Source organism: Miscanthus floridulus, chromosome 18 (assembly GCF_019320115.1).
Source record: "Miscanthus floridulus cultivar M001 chromosome 18, ASM1932011v1, whole genome shotgun sequence".
Taxonomy (NCBI): domain Eukaryota; kingdom Viridiplantae; phylum Streptophyta; class Magnoliopsida; order Poales; family Poaceae; genus Miscanthus; species Miscanthus floridulus.
In genome coordinates this window covers 22,637,043-22,656,594 of record NC_089597.1, presented here as the reverse complement: position 1 = coordinate 22,656,594, position 19,552 = coordinate 22,637,043, and the positions used below count along the sequence as shown (strand labels likewise).

General features: G+C 44.2%; 4 protein-coding genes and 1 long non-coding RNA gene across 7 annotated transcripts; 2 read left to right on the top strand and 3 right to left on the bottom strand.

The window, feature by feature from the left end:
• Window positions 1-10: 10 nt before the first annotated feature.
• Window positions 11-7,430, bottom strand: LOC136519621 (uncharacterized). Of its 3 annotated transcripts, XM_066513011.1 has the most exons (6): window positions 7,390-7,430; window positions 5,037-5,507; window positions 4,374-4,540; window positions 1,945-2,043; window positions 1,657-1,841; window positions 11-1,553 (listed from the first exon to the last, which is right to left on the bottom strand). In XM_066513011.1, the coding sequence occupies exons 4-6, from the start codon at window positions 1,993-1,995 to the stop codon at window positions 1,178-1,180; spliced, it is 612 nt and encodes a 203-aa protein (XP_066369108.1). In that variant the 5' UTR covers window positions 1,996-2,043; window positions 4,374-4,540; window positions 5,037-5,507; window positions 7,390-7,430; the 3' UTR covers window positions 11-1,177. The 3 variants fall into 3 exon arrangements, with proteins under 3 accessions (XP_066369108.1, XP_066369110.1, XP_066369109.1); XM_066513013.1 differs by lacking the exon at window positions 7,390-7,430 and having other exon boundaries at window positions 1,657-1,831; window positions 5,037-6,204; XM_066513012.1 differs by lacking the exon at window positions 7,390-7,430 and having other exon boundaries at window positions 5,317-5,352.
• LOC136523463 (protein Rf1, mitochondrial-like) lies at window positions 5,730-8,401 on the bottom strand. The gene is made up of 4 exons (XM_066517140.1): window positions 8,336-8,401; window positions 8,055-8,234; window positions 6,840-7,824; window positions 5,730-6,238 (listed from the first exon to the last, which is right to left on the bottom strand). The coding sequence occupies exons 1-4, from the start codon at window positions 8,399-8,401 to the stop codon at window positions 5,730-5,732; spliced, it is 1,740 nt and encodes a 579-aa protein (XP_066373237.1).
• On the top strand, window positions 8,327-10,715 carry LOC136519612 (protein LURP-one-related 8-like). The gene is made up of 3 exons (XM_066513000.1): window positions 8,327-8,448; window positions 8,674-8,994; window positions 9,892-10,715. Exons 1-3 carry the CDS (start codon window positions 8,422-8,424, stop codon window positions 10,369-10,371), a joined length of 828 nt encoding a protein of 275 aa, XP_066369097.1. The 5' UTR covers window positions 8,327-8,421; the 3' UTR covers window positions 10,372-10,715.
• Window positions 10,716-11,869: 1,154 nt separating this feature from the next.
• LOC136519628 (bifunctional bis(5'-adenosyl)-triphosphatase/adenylylsulfatase FHIT-like) lies at window positions 11,870-13,683 on the bottom strand. The gene is made up of 4 exons (XM_066513019.1): window positions 13,420-13,683; window positions 12,516-12,662; window positions 12,273-12,371; window positions 11,870-12,187 (listed from the first exon to the last, which is right to left on the bottom strand). The coding sequence occupies exons 1-4, from the start codon at window positions 13,525-13,527 to the stop codon at window positions 12,071-12,073; spliced, it is 471 nt and encodes a 156-aa protein (XP_066369116.1). The 5' UTR covers window positions 13,528-13,683; the 3' UTR covers window positions 11,870-12,070.
• A 2,209-nt stretch (window positions 13,684-15,892) lies between these two features.
• Window positions 15,893-16,612, top strand: LOC136519636 (uncharacterized). The gene is made up of 3 exons (XR_010774994.1): window positions 15,893-16,179; window positions 16,249-16,467; window positions 16,551-16,612. It is a non-coding gene; the product is annotated as an uncharacterized lncRNA (long non-coding RNA).
• The last annotated feature ends 2,940 nt before the right edge of the window (window positions 16,613-19,552 follow it).

Here is a 19,552-nt window from a genome sequence, read left to right as displayed (position 1 = left end):
TAAACTTTAGTCACTGTCATATCGAATGTTTAGATACTAATTAGGAGTATTAAACATAGATTATTTACAAAACCCATTGCACAGATGGAGGCTCATTCGCGAGACGAATCTATTAAGCCTAATTAGTCCATGATTTGACAATGTGCTGCTACAGTAACCATTTGCTAATGATGGATTAATTAGGCTTAATAGGTCTTTTATGAATACTTGCTGCCATGAAGAACATACGGTTTTATGAATTTTTACATACCTGTAAGGAAGCATTCTGACATCTCTAAATGTCCTCAGGTGATGCCATGATGGGCAACAGAACTTCCACTTCAAACAATTTCATGACAGACAACCAACTTATGGTATATAAATGATGAAAAAACAGTTTGTGTGTAAACAAGAGAGTACTCCATTAGGTACAGATATCATTATAATGCAGTTAGGTAAATGCATGATGGAAGGATGGAATTTCATCACACGGTTTAATATTTACCTTTTGTTTACATGACAGAATATTAGTTTTGAGACCAGAGATATCATCATTGCCTTACAATTTACACACTGAACATTCAAATTTTCAGAGATATCTTTGGCTTGAAAATAGAAAACTTGGAACATGGACTGTTGTTGGGGAAAAGGGTTTCGCATGGCACCCGAACCTTTCGTCTCACTGGTTTCAGACTGTTTTAGCATGTTTAAGTGAGGATGGTGAATTGGGGAAATGACCCAGTCCATGAGTATAAAGTGCAGCCCATGTAAAGGTCGGAAGGTCGGAACTTTCTTGGCCAAATCGCCATGAGATGTTTGGAGTTATTAGTTGGAATGACTGTATAATGACATCGGCACTATCTGAAAGGAACATTTGGATTTCCCCAGCATGATATATGATTATTTCAAGCATGATGTGTATATATGGTGATGAAATGTGATACTTAACATAATGCAAACTTGAATAAGTGTGGTGTAAAATGAAGGGTGGGCTACTGGGATGATATAAACGACACAGTTTTTGGGGTAACAGATGGAAGGATTATTGATTCCTTACATGCTTGTAAATTTCAAGCTAGGCTGCCAAACCTGGCCTGCTTTAGAAAATCACCGAGCAAACTCATTGGTTTCACACCACTAGGACCTCTGGACTCTGGTTATCAAAAAAGTAAACCATTATTGTCATATACAAGTAAACTCATGAAAAATAGATCAAAGAAGCATCAGAAACATTAGACAATAGGTAAAACATGAAAAGAGAACAAAGAAAGCATGATTTGAAAATTATATCTGCTGCATTGCTCAAGTAGGCTTTGATAAGAATTGCACCAGATAGCTGATCATTTTTCCCACCAAAATGCAGAGAGGTAGTATCTTCAATAAGCTTCTGAGCCTGGGAGGGGCTAGCATATTTCAAAACAGTAGCACAAGAGGATGCAAAGGCCCTTTTTACTGCTGAACTCCTTTCCTCCAGAACAGCACTATACAGTAACTTCAGTAACAATGCTGTGAATGGTTTGATGTCAATCATGACCTTCTGTACCAACAAGGTGATGAAGCTAGCAACACCAACTCTGAAATCAGACAGAAAACGAATGAAACCATATGACTGAAGTAATGAGAAATGCAGCATTTGATGCTATCATGAATAAGATTTACGGTAAAAGCAATACTAACCTTGTATTTAAACCAACAGCTGATCTAACCATTTGGGCCAGGCGAGGAACCAATATATCAAGTGAATTCTTGTCAACAACTTTTATACATATATCAAGAGTTTCCCACATTGGAGAATCTTTAGCCACAGCTATACGCAAGCTTTCAAGCTTATCTGTTTTGATGCCAGCATTCCCTGCATGCATCTTGATCCAAATACAGGAGTGAGTAAAGAATTGCATCTGAGAGATATACACCTGCAGAATCATAGCCACCAGTCCTTATAAAAGGGAAACAAAATTAGCATACCTCGACATAATTCAACCTTTGATCCTCCAGACTTGACAAACATTCAAGCATACAACTAACAAGTTCTGGCAGATGAGGTCGAAGGGCAGGACCAGCACCCTAAAGACATTAGGAAGTCATAAGCTAAGGATATCCTCTTCAGTTGATTAATTTGGTGATGGTAGCTACATGAGCATAGTATATTAACATATGAAATGAATACAGAAAAAAAGCTATGATCTTTTGTTCACTGAATATGTTAAAGTTAAAACACAGATGTCAAGAAAGCTACCATCAAATTTAGTAAAATACTGAGTCTATTCCACTATAACTCATTATGTATCTATTTCTGCCCCTCTCCCTCTCCCTCCGTTTGTTGTATTATGTGTGGTTAGCACTCCAGGGCACTTCTACATCTATATAATTAATATATATATATATAAAATGAAATACAGTAGGCACGCCCCTACTGTTGTATTTTAATTATATAGATGTAGAAGTGCCCTGGAGTGCTAACCACACATAATACAACAAACGGATGGAGAGGGAGAGGGGCAGAAATAGATACATAATGAGTTATATATATAATTCTCATGTCAGATATGCAGCTTAACTTGCTAAGTTTTACCATCAGTGTACCTTAGCAAGCTTCATCACCAAACTAATCGAGGCTTTTTGAACACTTGAAACTTTACTGAGTATGCAGGTCATTAGAGATAAGGTTGGTTTGTTAGCAGGTCATTAGAGATAAACTTTACTGGCAAGAAGAACCCTAAAAGTAGTCAGAGCCTCCAAGGGAGGGCGACGAATAGGGGCTCCAAGGGAGGGCGACGAATAGGGATAGCACGAAGAACCTATTCGTCGCCCTCCCTTGGAGGCTCTGACTACTTTTAGGGTTCTTCTTGCTTGATTACAATGGATGGTGTGGCTGTGCTTATATAGCCAGCTACCTAACAAACACAATCTAATCTAAATAACCTTATCTCTAATGACCTGCTAGCAAACCAATCTTATTCCCCTCGTGGTACTGTTCACGAGCTACAGTGTTGGTAACGGACAAGCCTAGGAATTAAGGAATTCAGATAAGGTTGAAGTGCCTTGCCAGCTTGTTTGGCTATCTTAGAAAATCCAAAAGCAGCACCCCTCTTAGAATTGAGGGCAGCCTGATAATTAGCTAGATCCATGAACTTGTATATCAGGTCCGGTTGCCCCATCTCATTGGCAAGGCTGCACAGCTCCTTGTAAGTGCTAGGTCCGGCAACACACAGACCTATCAACATTGGAGGGGGCCAATGACGGTAACCACTGGGATGGCCTGAAATCTCTACTGCCAGCATACAGATGTATAACCAAGGTCTGGTGGGATTCATGGACAGAGGGCACCACGCTGGCACTCAAATTTCCTTGCCTACTCAGTCACTGCACTCAGCCAAATGTTTCAGTCAGGGAAGTATGCATTCGCGGCCTTGCGACCATCCTGGTGCCGCGACTCTCTCCCCAGGCATGCAGCAAGAAGGCTGAGGTCGAGGCTATCATCGCTTCCATCAACCTACAACAGCAGCCAGACGAACGCTCCGGCAAGTTTACTTGCACGGCGAACAGGCTGGACACTGGCAGCATAAACCGTGTCTCGACACACTCCGGACAAGTCAGTATGATCGACAACTTCGTCTGGAAAAGCCATGCTCCCCCCCGGGTTCGGTTCTTCGGTTGGTTGCTGCTCCATGAAAGAATTCAGTGCCGAGCAAACCTCCACAACAAGCATGTCCTGGATGACGACATTTGCGAACTCTGCGGCCAATCCGCTGAGACATGTGACCATCTCATCTTCCAGTGCACGGTCGCTAGATCTTTCTGGAACCACCTTGGATGGAGAGACCTGCCTATCCCTCCTGTCAACAGGCTCTGGGAATTGCCCAGGCCGGCTGAGGTGCCATCAAAGCTCTTTTCTACAATGATTCTCCTCTGTTGCTGGCAAGTTTGGAACCATAGGCATGACGTCGTCTTCCGTCAGCAACAGCCTTGCCTTCGGCGGCTGCTTGCTACTGCCAAAGAAGCATGTCGCCTCTGGAGCTGCCGCCTAAAAGTCGAAGATCGATGGATAGTTGACAAGTGGTGTGCAATGTTTGTAATGAACTAAGCTCTCCTACCTCCTCATTTGTAATCTAAATATGACTACGGGTCCTCGACCCTGTAGGTGCCTTGGCACCCTCCATCCACCGGCTCGCCGGAATCAATGGAAAATCCATTCAGGTGGGGCTCTCACCCCTCCGGTGATGTCTTCAAAAAAAAAAGTGCTAAGTTTCCCTCGAGTAGGATTATTGCCGATTGTGCCTTCTTGAAAGACCTCATAGTCCTCCATCAACTAATGCAAGTACAATAAAACATAAATACTTTGGAATAAAACATAACTGCCTAGAAATAAAATATAAATCAAGAAAACTATGCACCTTAATAGCCTTCTTCTTTCTTGCAGTGCCAGCAGTGTGTTCAGAAGAGCATGAACAAGCTGCTCTTTCATAGATGCATCACCAAGCTCATAAACAATGCTCATGCCTTGGGATGCCAAATCTTGTGTAAGCTCATTTGGATCACCAAGAAGATGCGAAAGGGCTTCCTGTGATAGAAATGTCATCTACATTTGTCAACAAGGTGGAAGAACTCTGGTGGGAAGAAAACAATCAAATACAAGAGTGGTATCACCCCTAAGAAAGAATTGTTGCTAGCTGAAGAGAACAGATACATTTCACCAGTATATGCATAAACAGTTCAACCAAACGATGATTCTTTTGGCACCACACTACAGGGCAATTTTTAAATTCAGGCATAGAGTGACGTGTAAAAACTAGTAAGAACTTCCAAACTAAATCAAAAGATAGTGCAGTTTTTAAGTGGGCTAGCAGTTAGCTTCCATGTCTAAGTCACTGTAGAAAACTGTGCTAAAGTTAGCTTCCGTGTCTAAGTCACTGTGGGTTACTGTCACTAACATATTATATAGGTCAATCGCCATGATATGATGATCTACAGATTATGCACTGTTGCAGTTTAGATAAAAGTAAAATATGTTTTGAGGAATTTCTGTAATAATTTATGTACATTCTTGACTGGCAAACCTGGATTTGCGGGAGTAGTTCTAGGATCTTTGGATGTCGACCGCAGTACATGGTCAGTGAGACCAACCAGACAGTACCTGCACAGCGTTCTTCTTTTCTACTGCTACAAATTAGTGTCTCGAACAACTTTTTAATAATTTCTTCTCGAGCCATTGTGTGTGCCTCTTTGGGCCAAGGCCTGAAGTGAAACCAAAGAAGGCAAACTACCTGGCTATTTTCTGGCAGTGGCTGGTGTCCTTGATTCGTATGTTCAAACATAAGAATGAGTAGGGTAGTTTACCTGGAAATTGTTTAGAATTGGTGCTCGAGATTCCGTGGCCATGATGACCAACCTTGTACTATAAAACTGGAATTTCTGCTGAACTGTAATCAACCTTGTACTTGAGCAGTGAACTTTTCAAAAATGTATTTGAGCAGTTGGGATCAAATACAGTTGTTACGAACTCTTTACAGTGTTGTATAGTGGCCAACCTTGGAGACAAAATACATACATTCTTTCAGCTGAAGTTTCAAAAAGCTTTTAATGACACTGAATAATACAGTTTTCACATCATTGTGTTACACATTATTGTGTTGAAGAAAGTGGCATCGGGATGGATCCCTTGATTCAGCATTTCATAGAATAATTCCTCAACCATCTCCCATCTGTCGACGGTGCACAGTCCATACACTAGTGAGCTAAAAACAATGATATTAGGGGATCTGATTGAATTTAAGCATTGCCTCGTCCACCCTTCCCAACTTGCAAAGTGCATCTATTAATGCTCCATAGCTGTATGCATCAGGAATCAACCCATGCTGCCTCATCTGGTCAAATATATGCATTGCCTCATCTATCATACCACCTTTAGCATATGCACATAACACTATGTTGAAGACGTGATGGTTAGGTGAAATACTATCTGCTACCATTAGATCTAAGAGATCATGCATATCAGCATGATCTCCTTTCGAAGCATACCCATTAAGCAGAATGCTATAGGTAGTTACATTAGGTTTTATGCCCTTTCCAATCATAGAATAAAAAATCTTTCTAGCTTCTGTGATGTTTCTATTCTTGCAAAGATAATCCAGCAGCAAACTATAAGTAAAAACATCTGCTCGCAGACCATGTGTGGACATTTCATTGAGGATTCGAACCACCTCTTTCCACTGTCCTGTAGTGCGATATCCATTGATCAAACAATTATATGTCGGAAAAAGTCTACTCCACCCCCCAACTATGGGAGTGGTCTACATAACCCCCTCAACTATGAAACGGTCTGATTTATCCCCTGAACTTTTCAAAACCGTATATTTTACCCCCAGGCGGTTTTCAGCGGCGGTTTTACTACAGTAACATAGGTTTTGCTACAGTAACTACATGTTTGCTACAGTGCATGCCTTTGTCTTTTTCCCTTACTTCCGCTAAATCTTTGAAAAATCATAGTAAATCACAGAAAAATCATAAAATAGAAAATCTAATTTTGTTGGACTCCACATGAGTAGATCTACACAGCGAATATATAATATAGTACGCTTTAGTACAAAGTTTTTTGCTGTAGTTTTAGATTAATTGGAAAATCCAATTTTGTCTGTAATTAATTAGAATAATTCATAGCTGCAGCTTCTATGGTCCAACTGCGGCAACTGTAGCAAACCTCTGTTACTGTAGCAAAACTGCTGCTGAAAACCGCCTGGGGGTAAAATAGACGGTTTTGGAAAGTTCAGGGGATAAATCAGACCGTTTCATAGTTGAGGGGGTTACGTAGACCACCCCCTTAGTTGGGGGGTGGAGTAGACTTTTTCCATTATATGTCCTATTATCTGGCTTAACACCTTTATGAATCATCTCCTGAAGAACACCCTCGGCCCTGTCAACTGCTCCAGCTTTGCACAGGCCATCAATGAATGTGGTGTAGGCCACAATGTTAGGCAAAATCCCCCGATCAAGCATTTCATGAAATAGGCCGTAAGCTGTGTCCACCTGACCCTCTCTAAAGAAGCCATTGATGACAGTGCTGTACGCCACCACGTCTGGTGGGCAGCTACCACCTCCATCATCAGCCATCATGTGGAGCAGCTCAAGTGCCTCCTGAGCTCTCTTTTCATTGCAGAAACCCTTGAGAAGTGTGGTGTAGTTGACGACATCGGGTGTGCAGCCAAACTCGGGCATTCGTCGGAGCCATACATCCATGGCCTCACCCATCCTCTTTGCATCACAAAGACCATTGAGAAGCTGATTTATGACTATGGCATTCACCCTAAAGCCCTTCTTAAGTATGAGGCCAAAGGCGGCGAAAGCGAAATCCAGGTGACCCATGCTACAGAAGCTGCCGATGATTTTGCTGTAGGTGCGCAGGTCGGGAGATACCTTGGTGGGGGAGGCACGGGCCATCCGGTTGAAGAGGGAAACGACGAGCGCAGAGGTTGAGGAGCCCCTGCCCTTGGCGCGAGAGACGACGGTGAGGAGCTGGTTGAAGGCGCGAACCGAGGCGGGCCGGGCGAGCGGGAGCAATTCATCGAACAGCTTGACGGCGTCGTCGAGGCCGATGCTTCCCGAGCTGAAGCGGCCGGCGATGACGCGCTCCAGCTCCAGGCACCGGTCGCGGGCGGCGGGACATGCTGCTCGCGAGATCCGCCGAGTCCGGGTCGGTGAGGCGGTGTGATCGGTGGGGGCGGAGCAGCGCTGGTGTGGTGGACGGCGTTTGGCGGCGCGGCGGCGCTGGAGTGGTGTGGCGCTGATGTGACAGACCTGTGTGGTGTGGCTGCTCACCCAACTGAAAAGATAATCATGCTTCTCACCCAACTGCAAATTTGATTACTTAGAGTTCTATTACATAGGAACTGAATCAACTAGAGGTACTTCTTATGAAGGCCAAGAAACTAAGAGGATCCTAAACCTCCTACTACTTGTACTGCAGCCGTCCATCCCAAGGAAACCATATGCTTAGCGCCGGCTTCCATCCATAGTTGAGCCTCTTCGAGGATCCCGTATATCAATTGTGCCACAGTTTTTGTTTGATTTATGCTAAATACTCTGTCGTTCCTTTCTTTCCAAAGTTTCCAGGAAATCAACATAAATGTGGAGTCCAATCCTTTCTTCTTGGGTTTGTTCATTCCCAGCCTCTTTTGCAGCCACCATTCTATCACTGTCAGTCCAGGGCTAGGAGCTGGGCATTGCAGGCTCAGCATTCTGCTGACTGCGTGCCACACCTCCTGGGTATAGCAACATGTAGCGAATAAGTGGTCAGCTGTATGCTTACAAATATTGCAGTTGAAAAAGCACTGGTTTGTGTTTAAACCATGAAAAGAAAAACCGGTATTTGAACACGTAGGGCAGGGTCGTACTCCGACGACCATTTGCACAAACAGATGCTTCCCATTTCGTCGTGGTCATTCTCAGATGCGTCATCCGGCATTGCAATGCAAGGTAGGCATTCGAGATTCATTTCAACAAAGCATCCGTTCACGTACGCCATGACAATAAAATTGTGAAAGCCACAGCTTTCAGAGTTTCAGACGCCTGCCTGCTCCCTCACGTCAAAACTCTACTCCCATCCTCTCTGCCGCCTCCTTTCTCCTCAGTTAGCTTGCATTTCCAAGTTCCAACCCACCCATCCATCTCTGATCTCTGCACCTCACGTTCTCGTTCCAGGGAGGAGACCCTTCCTTCCTTCTCAGACCAGGCCAGCAGCAAACCATGAGCAATAGAATACACCCGTCGGATGCTAGCCGCGGCGGCCGAGCTCGTCGGGCGGCGGCGGCATCATCGGATCGCCGCCCGGCTGTGGCGGTGTACACGGTATGGAAGAGGTCCAGCATGGGGTTCCAGGGCACCGACGGCTTCTGCGTCTACGACGACGCGGGCAGGCTGGCGTTCCGCGTCGACAACTACTCCCGGCGGCGGAAGCTCTGCGCCGGCGAGCTGCTGCTCATGGATGGACAGGGCACGCCGCTCCTCTCCCTCAGGCCACAGGTGATTACTTGCTACTACTACTCAACGTTTCTGCACAATCCAGGGCAGCAAATGACTTTCTGCTTGTTTAGGACATGCATGCATTTTCCCTCAACTTTAAAGAATCCGTTTCTGCTGCCTTGATATGAAGACCTCAAAAATAAAAACAATTATTGGCAATACAGCAAAACAGACCCAGTGATTTTTCTTGAGGCAGGTTATCCTTTGCGGTGTTCTTTTCTTACTTGTGAATGAAATTCTTGGAAGCAACATAAAGTAATACCAAAAGTATACGAAATTCATTAGCATTCCTTAAAGCTTGATCGAAGACTGGATCAAAGAATTATTTACAGTCAACATGTAGCGATCAATCGCAAATGTCAATTTTTTATATTTTGCTATCTCCATTATTAGTACTCACTCTGTCCCATTTATTTGTTATTTTCCTCTCTCGGAATATGACAGCGCCTTTGAAGGCCGTCGTCAGATGAAATGCATTTGCCCTAATTTTGTTTACTGGTTTAGTAGTAACCTCCACATTAATTCAAAGATTTTGGTGACATGTGTGAAGATTTAGGATCAACCAAAGTAGGACAAAATATGAGGAAAATTAATGCCGTCGCCTACAAAAACAAGCAAACAAAATGCTTTCATAAGGAAATAGAATCATATACAATGAGATCTTATTCTGTTGTCGCATATATATTGGTATCTTATTATTATCTTACTATCATTGAAACCTTTTCTCTCTGCCTTTTCTAAAAAGAATTCAAACCTTTTGTTGCAACTTGCAACAAGGCAAGCACAAGCATGATCCTAAACCGGTTTTTACTGTCCTTTCCGCAATTAGCTTTTGACTAAGCAAAACCACAGCTCCTAATCAGGGTAAAAACTGTTTTTTTTTCTTCATTGTAACAGCTTCTCAGCCTGCACGATCGCTGGAACTGCTACACAGCAACGGAAGAAGGCGGCGTCGACAAGAAGCCGTCTGCCTCGTCACAGCAGCAAGTGTTCACGATGAGCAGGTGTTCAGCTCTGAAGATCAGCGACGAAGCAGAGGTCCACATGTCAGCAGCAGGCACTGCTGCGCCGTCATCGTTATCTGGCCTTGGCTGCAACAAGCACCCGCAGGCCGCTGCCGCTTCGGGCTACCGGGTCGAGGGCTCCTTCTCCAGGAGGAGCTGCAAGATCCGTCGTGGCAGCGACGGCAAGGAGGCGGCGCGGATAACGAGGAAGAACGCCGGCGTGGCGTCCAGGCCGGCGGCGACGCTCGGTGACGACGTGTTCAGCCTCGTCGTCCGGCCGGGTGTCGACGCGGCGACGATCATGGCTATCGTTGTTGTCATGGATAGGATCTGTCACAAACCGTACACGCCCATGGTGTGTTCTTCACAGTAGAGTTGTAGTGTAAAACCGTAGTTGTAGCAGTAGCGCAGAGGCAGCAAGGAGAAAGCGTTTACAAGATTTTGATTTGACACAGATACGCATGGTGATGCAAAGGGCAGGGGAAAAAGACATGTATTTGCTAGTGCCTAGTGGAGGATACACCTGACATCACCTACTTTATACTTATTCCAAGAACATTTTCAACGACACCACAAACGCAATAGGCTCGCCACCACAGAAATGGCTACGATGATATCAGGATACCAGACTGCAAGTTCATGACACAGACCTAGACGAATTCAGAGTAATTCAAGTGCAGGGCATCCTATCATGCCAGTGGGCAATGGCCTCCAGCAAGGGGAATCCCTTGAAACAAAGCTCAAAATCCTGATACCAAGCAGAGCACAATGAAAAGGATGAAAGCGACTAAAGTTGATCGAATCCAAGATGCAAATCGGTGAAAGGGGTATTCAAGATCTAACCAGTTACAAGAGATGCCTTCACCTATGCGTAACGCAAGCCCCAAGTATGTTAACATTCAAAGACTAAGCGAAGCCAGTGACTTCTTGACATTCTTATCGCATCAGTTGGGATCGATGGACCGTTACCTCTCACTCACAAAAACGTAAAGCTAAAACAATCAGCATGAGTTTCAAACAGAACATCTGGGTTGTCAACAACTTACAATCAGAACCATCAGCATGGGGCCATGGAATAAAGTTTAACCAAGTCGGCGAGAGATCGAAAGAATTCCTGCATCCACGAATTAGCTTAACTTTTGATGTTTCCGCAGAAGCACCATGCTAATAAGCAACTTATTCAGTGAAAAGATCACTGCCGGCCAAGATTCTCCAAAGCACAAACATAATGGATAGTCGGCACTAGGAATAAAACTTCAGCTCACCACAAAAGAACTACACACACATCTTTCCATCCTAGTCCATTTTATTTAACAGTATCTAAAGAGTTGATTGTGCTAATCTGCTTAAACTGTCAGCTAGGTAACCTGATTCGTTTCAGACTTGAAGCATACTGAAGACAGAAATTTTCAGTAAAAGGAATGATGGGGCAGATCTAACTACATAATAACAATATACTTCGAAGTAGAGTGAACAGAATATTGCCTTTGAAAAATTTGAAGGGTGGAGGCAATCTCAATTCATGAACCATAGCTATGGAGTATAAGGTTTTATGATTCTGTAAGATACCATACATTTTCTACTTAACCCTGAAGTATAAATTTCCCTTTTTGGTAGGGTGTGGGCTTCAGAAAATGATTTAGCCAAAGTAATAAATGACATAGTATTTTTGTACACTGCTTGTGATTTGTGAGTCTTAGTCTACATCCAATCCCTAACGGCTGTCTAGATTTGATAACAGAAAATGGTACCTCCTCTCTTACAGTTACACAAAGAAAAGATTTGTAGTAAAGGCATCCTTCCAACAAACAGCTGATCCTCCTCACTCCTCAGTACACAAAAACTAGTTTCTAATCTAAAAGGTTTGCCAGTAAGAATGCAGTCCTTAGACAAGATGACCATTTCTCCATCTTACATAACATGCCACCAGTCCAGTTCACACCACTGGACACCATCACCATGTCACTGCAATGGTAACTGAATCACGACAATGGAGAACAAGAAGTAGCAAGACTTATTCATGGCAAACAGGCAGCTCAACTTAGAAACCAACTCCTACACTAGATGTTATTCTAGGAAAAAAGAGCACGGTACTCATTGGCCTCATGAGCCATTTCTTCCATGCTTCTATCTTTCCTCTCAATGTCCAGGTCAAGCTTCTCCTTCAATTCTTTCTCTTTCACATCAATCTATTATACCAAGGAAAAGGGCAAGCTTTATTTGATCAGACATCATAATAAAATAACATGATTGATAGAAAACTATGCCATGTACCGCATCATATATTTCATCATTTTTCTCAAAATCCCCTTTCTTCCTCGGGATGACATGAATGTGGACATGTGGAACTGTTTGGCCAGCTTCAGGACCATCCTGATAAGTAATATCACTTGTTAATAAGCAATTTCATGTATGTCAGCATAGAATATAACAACTACGAAGTCCATAACAAATTTGGGTTATTAGTACTGAAAGGATGAGCACACTACAACAATAAAATTGAAGCGCAGACCACACCTGAATAGCAAAGGTAAGTGAAGATGCTTTATGGTACTGCTCAAGACATACACCGACTTCCTTTGCAGTAACCCATAAGTCGCTTGTCTCATCAGAACTGAGATCAGTGAATCTTTTCACTTCACGCTTGGGGCACACAAGAACATGTATGTATTGTCAAGGAAAAAATGATATATAGAACAACACATTTTTGTCAATATGTGATGTATCAAACTTAGAGCCAAATAAGTTTATTCTGGTGGGGTTATGAGTTATGACAGCTTTGCACCAAATGACAACACAAAGAAAATAGATTCGCAGCTCCAATTCCACAGCCACAATAAACCGCCCAAATCTAACTTCCAAGAAAGCACAGAAGCCGCTTTGCTGAATAAAAGGATATGACCTGCATAAGAATGATTTGTCTGGTTAAGAAAAAGCTGCAGAACACAAACTGGTAAAAAAGAAATGCGATGTGGTGGCATGGTTTGAAGCTTTACAAAGCTTGAATGCAACGCCCACGACAAGCACTACTCAGTAGTTAGATTGGATCAAGTAGCATCCGCTTGCAGGGAACTTAGTTCAAATTCCCAGCCAAGCATAAGACATTGCCCATATTCCTAGCCTCCCGAAACAACCCGTAATGGTACGATGGTACACTGGTGCCTGGATGAATTTATTATTAGGACAGAAATGGCTCTCAACACAAAATCTTTATTTAGCATTTGGAACTCGCTGTTTGATCAATGTAACTTCCATTAGCCACATTTCCGCAAGAAAGCTGGAATTTTTCCCCCTTTCTCTCGCGATGACTAATGTTATAGCAACCACAAACCAAAAATGATTGATATGGCGGAGTGGCGGCGGGTACAGCAGGCAAGCAAAGCATCGGCAAAGGCGAAGCGAAAAGAGGGAAGGGAATAATACCCGGGAGGAGGGGGCGGAGGTTGACCATGGCGTAGGAGAGGGGCGTGGCATGGAAGACCTCCCTGGCGTCGATCTTGTAGGGCCCGAACTTGTAGGAGGCCTCCATCCCCGGCGGCGGCTGAAGCGGGGGGAGGAAGAGGAGGAGACGGCGCGCGGGTGGGGTAGGCGGCGAAGGAAGCGAGTAGGCGTAGCGAGTGAGAGTGGGAGGACGGCACGCGAGCGCAGCACGGAGAAACCACCAAGCATCTGGATGGAAGCGCTGTCACGGCGACGGAGCCGGAAAGGAGAGCAAAAGGCTGCCGGCAAGGACAGAAGGGCACAGTTGTGGGCTTTGAAAAGGGTTGGGCCTCGACTTAGAGGCCCAATTGTGCGCTTTCCTTGCTGGCTGCCAGCTTTTATGCTTGGGCTGACCAGAGGCTGCCTGCAGTGCCCGCCGCGGCCCGCCTCTATGTAAATTTGCAGCCCAAGCATTGCAGGACGATGCATCCGTTGACTTGCTGCTAAAATCATGCAAGCTCAAAAGTACGTGATTACCATAGTGCTGCAAAGAAGGAACTAGATTGACTTTGTGATCGCAGCGAAGTCAATCTAGCTAGCTAGGGCAGTGGCATGATGATTCACATCGATCCACTAACTGGAGGCATGCAAAGAAAGGCAAGCTTCACTGATGGTTGTGTTAGGTTGACATTATCCAAGTTGCAGTGATTTTATGATGGTAGTGCATGCGTGCCGCGTCGGTTTTTCCATTGGATCGTGGATTAGTTTTGACATGACACATACGAGAAGCACTATATATAGTTGCATCCATGGGATTGTTATTATATTTTATTTGGTCAAACAAAGTAATATATAAAGAGTTGTGGCGATATGGAATGGAAGTGTAGGTCAAGGTGAAGTAGTCAACAGTTAGCAGCAATCCATCAGGAACTAGCTAGCTGCGATAAAATTAAAAAGATTATCCCAGGGAAGCTTTTGTAGTCCCCTAGTCTAGCACTTGGATGCTCGAAAGGTTTTTCTATTCCTTTCTGGATACTTTTTTTTCCACTATGGGTTGCTAATTAATTACTCCACGAAGCAACCAAATTACCGACCAAGTTTCGAAGAAAATCAAAGGAGTCTACTTAGATACTCCAGGAAGCGCAGCACAAAGGGCCTACTGCCCCCCGGAGGTAAAAGAGTTTAACTAGAGAAAGTAAACTAAAGTAGATGCTCTCATAGCCCAACAACAGACCAACAACAGCCATAGAAAAGAAAAGAAACTGTCGACTCCCAAATGCATTGCACTGCACAAACAGCTTCCTTCAAAAGAGAACATCTGCATGACTTGTCTACCATCAGTTGGGGGAGCTTCAAATCCACGATGCTTTTTTGGCCTTCATCTACTGAATCAACACCCGGCCCCATCATCTTCAGGTGTGGCTTCCTGTGGATGGAAGTGGAGTGCCGCCGCCTTAAGTGCTTCAGCTCCCGCTTCTCGAATTTTTTACTTTTTGACCCTTTTTCCGAAAGTTTCTCTCAAATAGACCCCTGGCGGAAAGAATTCCAGAAATGGACCCTTGGCTCGGCGCCAGAGTGAGTGGCGCCGAGCTCGGCGCCACAGTGACTGGCGCCGAGCTCCTGGCCACGGGCAAACGGCCTGCAAGGGGCTCGGCGCCAGAGCGGATGGCGCCGAGCTTGGCGCCGTAGATCTTGGCGCCGAGCTACCTGCATTTAACCCCCGCCCAGCCTTCTTCCCTGAGCGTTCTTCCTCTTCTTTCTCCTCGGGTTTTTTTTCTCGCCACTTCATCCTACCTCACGAATCGACATATTGGACCTTGAAAACCTTGATTTGATCCGTAGATCTTCGAGAGCAAGGTATCCTCGCTCCCCTCCTTGTTTTTTTCGCATCGATTCGGTATATATTAGTCGGATTTTTGAACCTAAGAATCGTCATCACTTAGGGTTTCATTGTATCCCTCAATATATGTATTATACAACTGTAGGTTCATTTCAAGGGTTGAAAAATGCTAGCAAACCAAGCCGAATGTAGTTATGTTATGGGTTTTATTGTTGTGGATGAAATGAGAAACCCTAGGTTTAGGGTATAATGTTAACTGCTTTTGGTTCTTATAACGAAATTGATTGTATTGTAGTTATGGTTCTCATTGATATTTTGTTGTGATGTTTTTATTTATGTTTGCTAAATTACATCCTATTTGTTAGATGCAAGAAATGTTTCGGGAGGAGTTTTGGCGAAAACGGGGTCGTCCTCGCGAATTATACCCCGACGCGTCTAGCAAAGATGCCCCTGTTCCCCCTGACCTTCCTGTCCCTAACTGTGATTGTGGTTTCCCGGCCCATGTTTTTCAATCGAAACATCCGGACACAGCCGCGCGTTGCTTCTACATATGTAGTCGGTTTAATATAAGAAATTATTTGTACTATCCTTTTTCTTTATTTGTTTAAGTATGGTACTAATATATTATTGGAATCTCGTTGTGTAGGACCATGAGAGGTGCTTTTTCTTTCAGTGGATCGATGGTGCAGAAAAGTTTGATCCTAGGTACCTGTTTTTCGACGATTGGTTTAGAGGGAGACATCCACGTGAGCACTTCAAGCGGTGGGTTCCACCCCCCCTAACCCTCCGGCAATGACGGCTAAGGAGAAGCACCTAGCCGCCGTTAGACGACTCGAGGAACCTCCTCTGTGCGATTACGGAGATCGAGCTGTGATAAACCCTGAGAATACGTTGGAGTTTGTGTGTCCAAACAAGCATGAAGTAAGTGCAAAGTATATGTGTTAAAATCTTGAGCTATATGTGTTTATGTACTAATGTCTCATTATTTAGGTGTATTCAATGGCGAAGTGTCGTTTCAAGGAGTGGTTGTATGGTCCTAAGAACCAATGGCCGGAAGAACCGCGGAGGGTTAAGGAAAAGAAGAAAGAACGTGTAATCTACAAAGCACCTCCTGTCATGTGCGAATGTGGTGTAAAATCCAACTATGGCCTAGTCCCTTCGGAGCTTGGAATAGGTCATTATTGCGGCCATATGATTGAGTATGATGAGGTTTGTTATAATTCTGGTAAACATGAAATCGTATTTTGTTTGTTTTCCTAATACATATATGATATAATATTTGTTTTGAACAGAGCACTAGGAAATGCAGTTGGGAATGTTATGATGGTCAAGCTAAGTTCTTGGATGAACTGAAAGAAGAGGCAACTAATTGCACGGAAGAGGGGATATGGACCTGACTACGTCAACCTATTCGTTAAACATCACAAAGAAAAGATGTGTGAGTTTGCTAGACAGCGCGGTATTTGTAACCCGATCGATGTTGGGCTTAACAAATGGGGATTGGAGAGGCGAACGACGTTAGAGGAGGAGAGGGCAAGGAATGAGGCAAGGGAGGAGACAAGAGTACAGATGCAGGTCTTGGACGAGCATGTTGCTACATTATGTGCCAGTGAGTGCTTGAAAACCTTTTTTCATTGCCTGGTTTTAAATGTAATATTATCGAGTTGCTAACTGATTGCATTTTATACATCAAGGGATTGGTTGCAGCGGAGAACATGCTGTAGAGGTGGCTCGTGCAAGATATGAGGAGAAGAAGTTAGATGCCCATAGATCACGAGCTGGTCGCACCGTTCAATCATCGATTGTGCTGTGTGATGATGGAGACGAGGATGAGGACGACACTGGCAGACTGAGTGAGCTCATTGCTTTAGCAGAGGCGGGCATACAGGCGCAGGAGGCTGACGACGACACAGGCAGACTGAGCGAGCTCATCTCTCTAGCAGAGGCGGGCATTCAGGCGCAGGAGGCTGACGACGACACTGGCAGACTGAGCGAGCTCATCGCCCTAGCAGAGGCAGGCTTACAGGCAGAGGAGGATGACGACGCGTTCTTCACTCAGGCCGCAGCGGCCGCAGACGAAGCGGAGGCCGCTTACTACAAGCGACAGGCAGGTGAGAGCAACGCAGTTGAGCCTAGCCGCAGCAACAGGGTTGTAGTAGAGGACTGGTACTCGGATGATGAGTTGCTTACTCAGTACGTTTCAGATTGAGGATTTGGAAGTGCATTTGCCCCTTTGTCTACTGTCGGCACTTAGTTATACTATTAATATGTTGTGTAATATGATATAGTATCTAACTTTTCATTATGTGGTTGTTTTCATTATCAATGGTCTTAATATTCCGCTTAATAATATAGACTTATTTCTATTCGAACACGTGCTGCAAAAAACAGTTAACGACATACGATATTATAGAAATCAACACACGAAACACATTAAATGGCATGTGACTACAGGTACCGAACCTGGGTACATAGTGTTCTTTGACTAAACCTAACATGCCTTAGGTAATTAAACCATGCCTTCGGTAATTAAACCTAACATGCCTTAGATAATTAAACCTGGGATTCTCCACAAGAAAAACATAAACTCATCCTAGTAGTGTGGCCACATAGCAAATTGTGTTGCACCTTCTCCATAGTAGCCTCCCGTTGTTGGTGGTGGTGGTGGCGGGGGTGATGGGGGAGACCCCTTTTTCTTGTGGTTAGGGCAGGTGCAATATGGATCATTGCAGAGTGCCTCCTGTGAATCGGCACCATTGTTGTTGTCGTCCTGTTCGTCGTCCTTGTAACCGCTGCTAACTTCCCTTTCTAGATCGAAGATACGGTCTTGTAGGTAGTAGATGTACTCCGCATGCGGATAAATAGGTCGAGGATCGACCCACCTACTGAACCCACAGTTTTCTTCTGTCAAGGAAGACTACAAAAAGTATGTCGTGTAAGTGATATACAAGACAAACATAATGAAGAAACAAATAGTAAAAGAAATTACCCATGCTCGCGGGCATTTGAAGAAACGACGACCTCCATCTATTCCCTCGGTGAACATCTGCACTAGGCAGTCCTCACCATGCATGCATTTTGGCCACTCTTCTTTCCTTTCATCGTATCCTGTCAGTGGTGCCTCTTTGGTGAAATCACTTTTGCTCTCAACTGGGAACCTCTCATAAAGAGCTTCCTCAAAGAAATCGGGACCAAGAGGACCCTCCCACCCCTAGGTAGTTTTCTTCCCCTTTCCTCTCCCTCTGGACGACCCTCCAGACATTGGTACTACAACGAAAGCAAATGCTGAGGAGTGTTCTTCTTCCTTATTGTTTGTGTGAATGAGAGGGAGTGAGTGGTTATTTATAGGTCAAGAGGAGGAATGGAGGCCTGTCAATGTGCCATGTCAGCGATCCGTGTGCCGCTTTACCTCAGCCCTTGGATCAAACAGTCATAAGATGGATGGTGGAGATAGAGTTTAGTTGTGCTTCCTTGCATGTTGTCCTTGCAGCTGAGAGGTCTATATCAGTGATGTGATAATTCGATGATGTCCGTGTATCTGAAAAGTCTATATTTATTCTATGAAAATCATAGATTCTCTGAAATGCATAGATTCTTGTACACAGCGTATGTACAAATATTCCTGGATTATAAACGTAATAAATTTATAGTTAATCTGTGTACTACATTTGTGTCTTTGTACAAGTATAGTATGATTAAAGATTCACGAAAAAAATTCGCAAGATACAGTCTTGTATTAGAAGCATCCACAGTTACAAACAGAGACATCAATATATATTCTAAACATTTACTCATCCAACAAGCATAATGCAACCACAACGAATATCACAACTAACATAATATGTCATGCAAAGTACAAATAGTCCACAATATTCATACGGTCCCGAATAATTAAAGATAAGTAAATACAATAGTTCATAGTAACATCTACCACGTCCCTCACTGTCTCCTACTCTTGCCCCTACCCTTGTGACCCAGAGCGCTGGTGCCTGGAGTGTAAGGGTCACGGGGACGGCGTCGCCTAGTGCCTAGAGGCGGTGTAGGATAAGTCGATGGAGCGTCATGGAGCTGAGAGGGCCCAAGCTCATCGTGCCTCTTGTCCATGTCATCGTCGTCCTCGGCCTCCTCGTCCTCCTCGTCCCCTGTAGCTGCTTGACTAGAGGAACCCAAGGCTCCTCTTCCTGCGGAAGGATCGTACACGTCATGCGTCGTGTTTGTCCTGCAACCACAACGACCAGCCGCACGGCGTAGACGACGTGACAGCCTCTGTTGTACAAAACAATGTTAAGTGAAA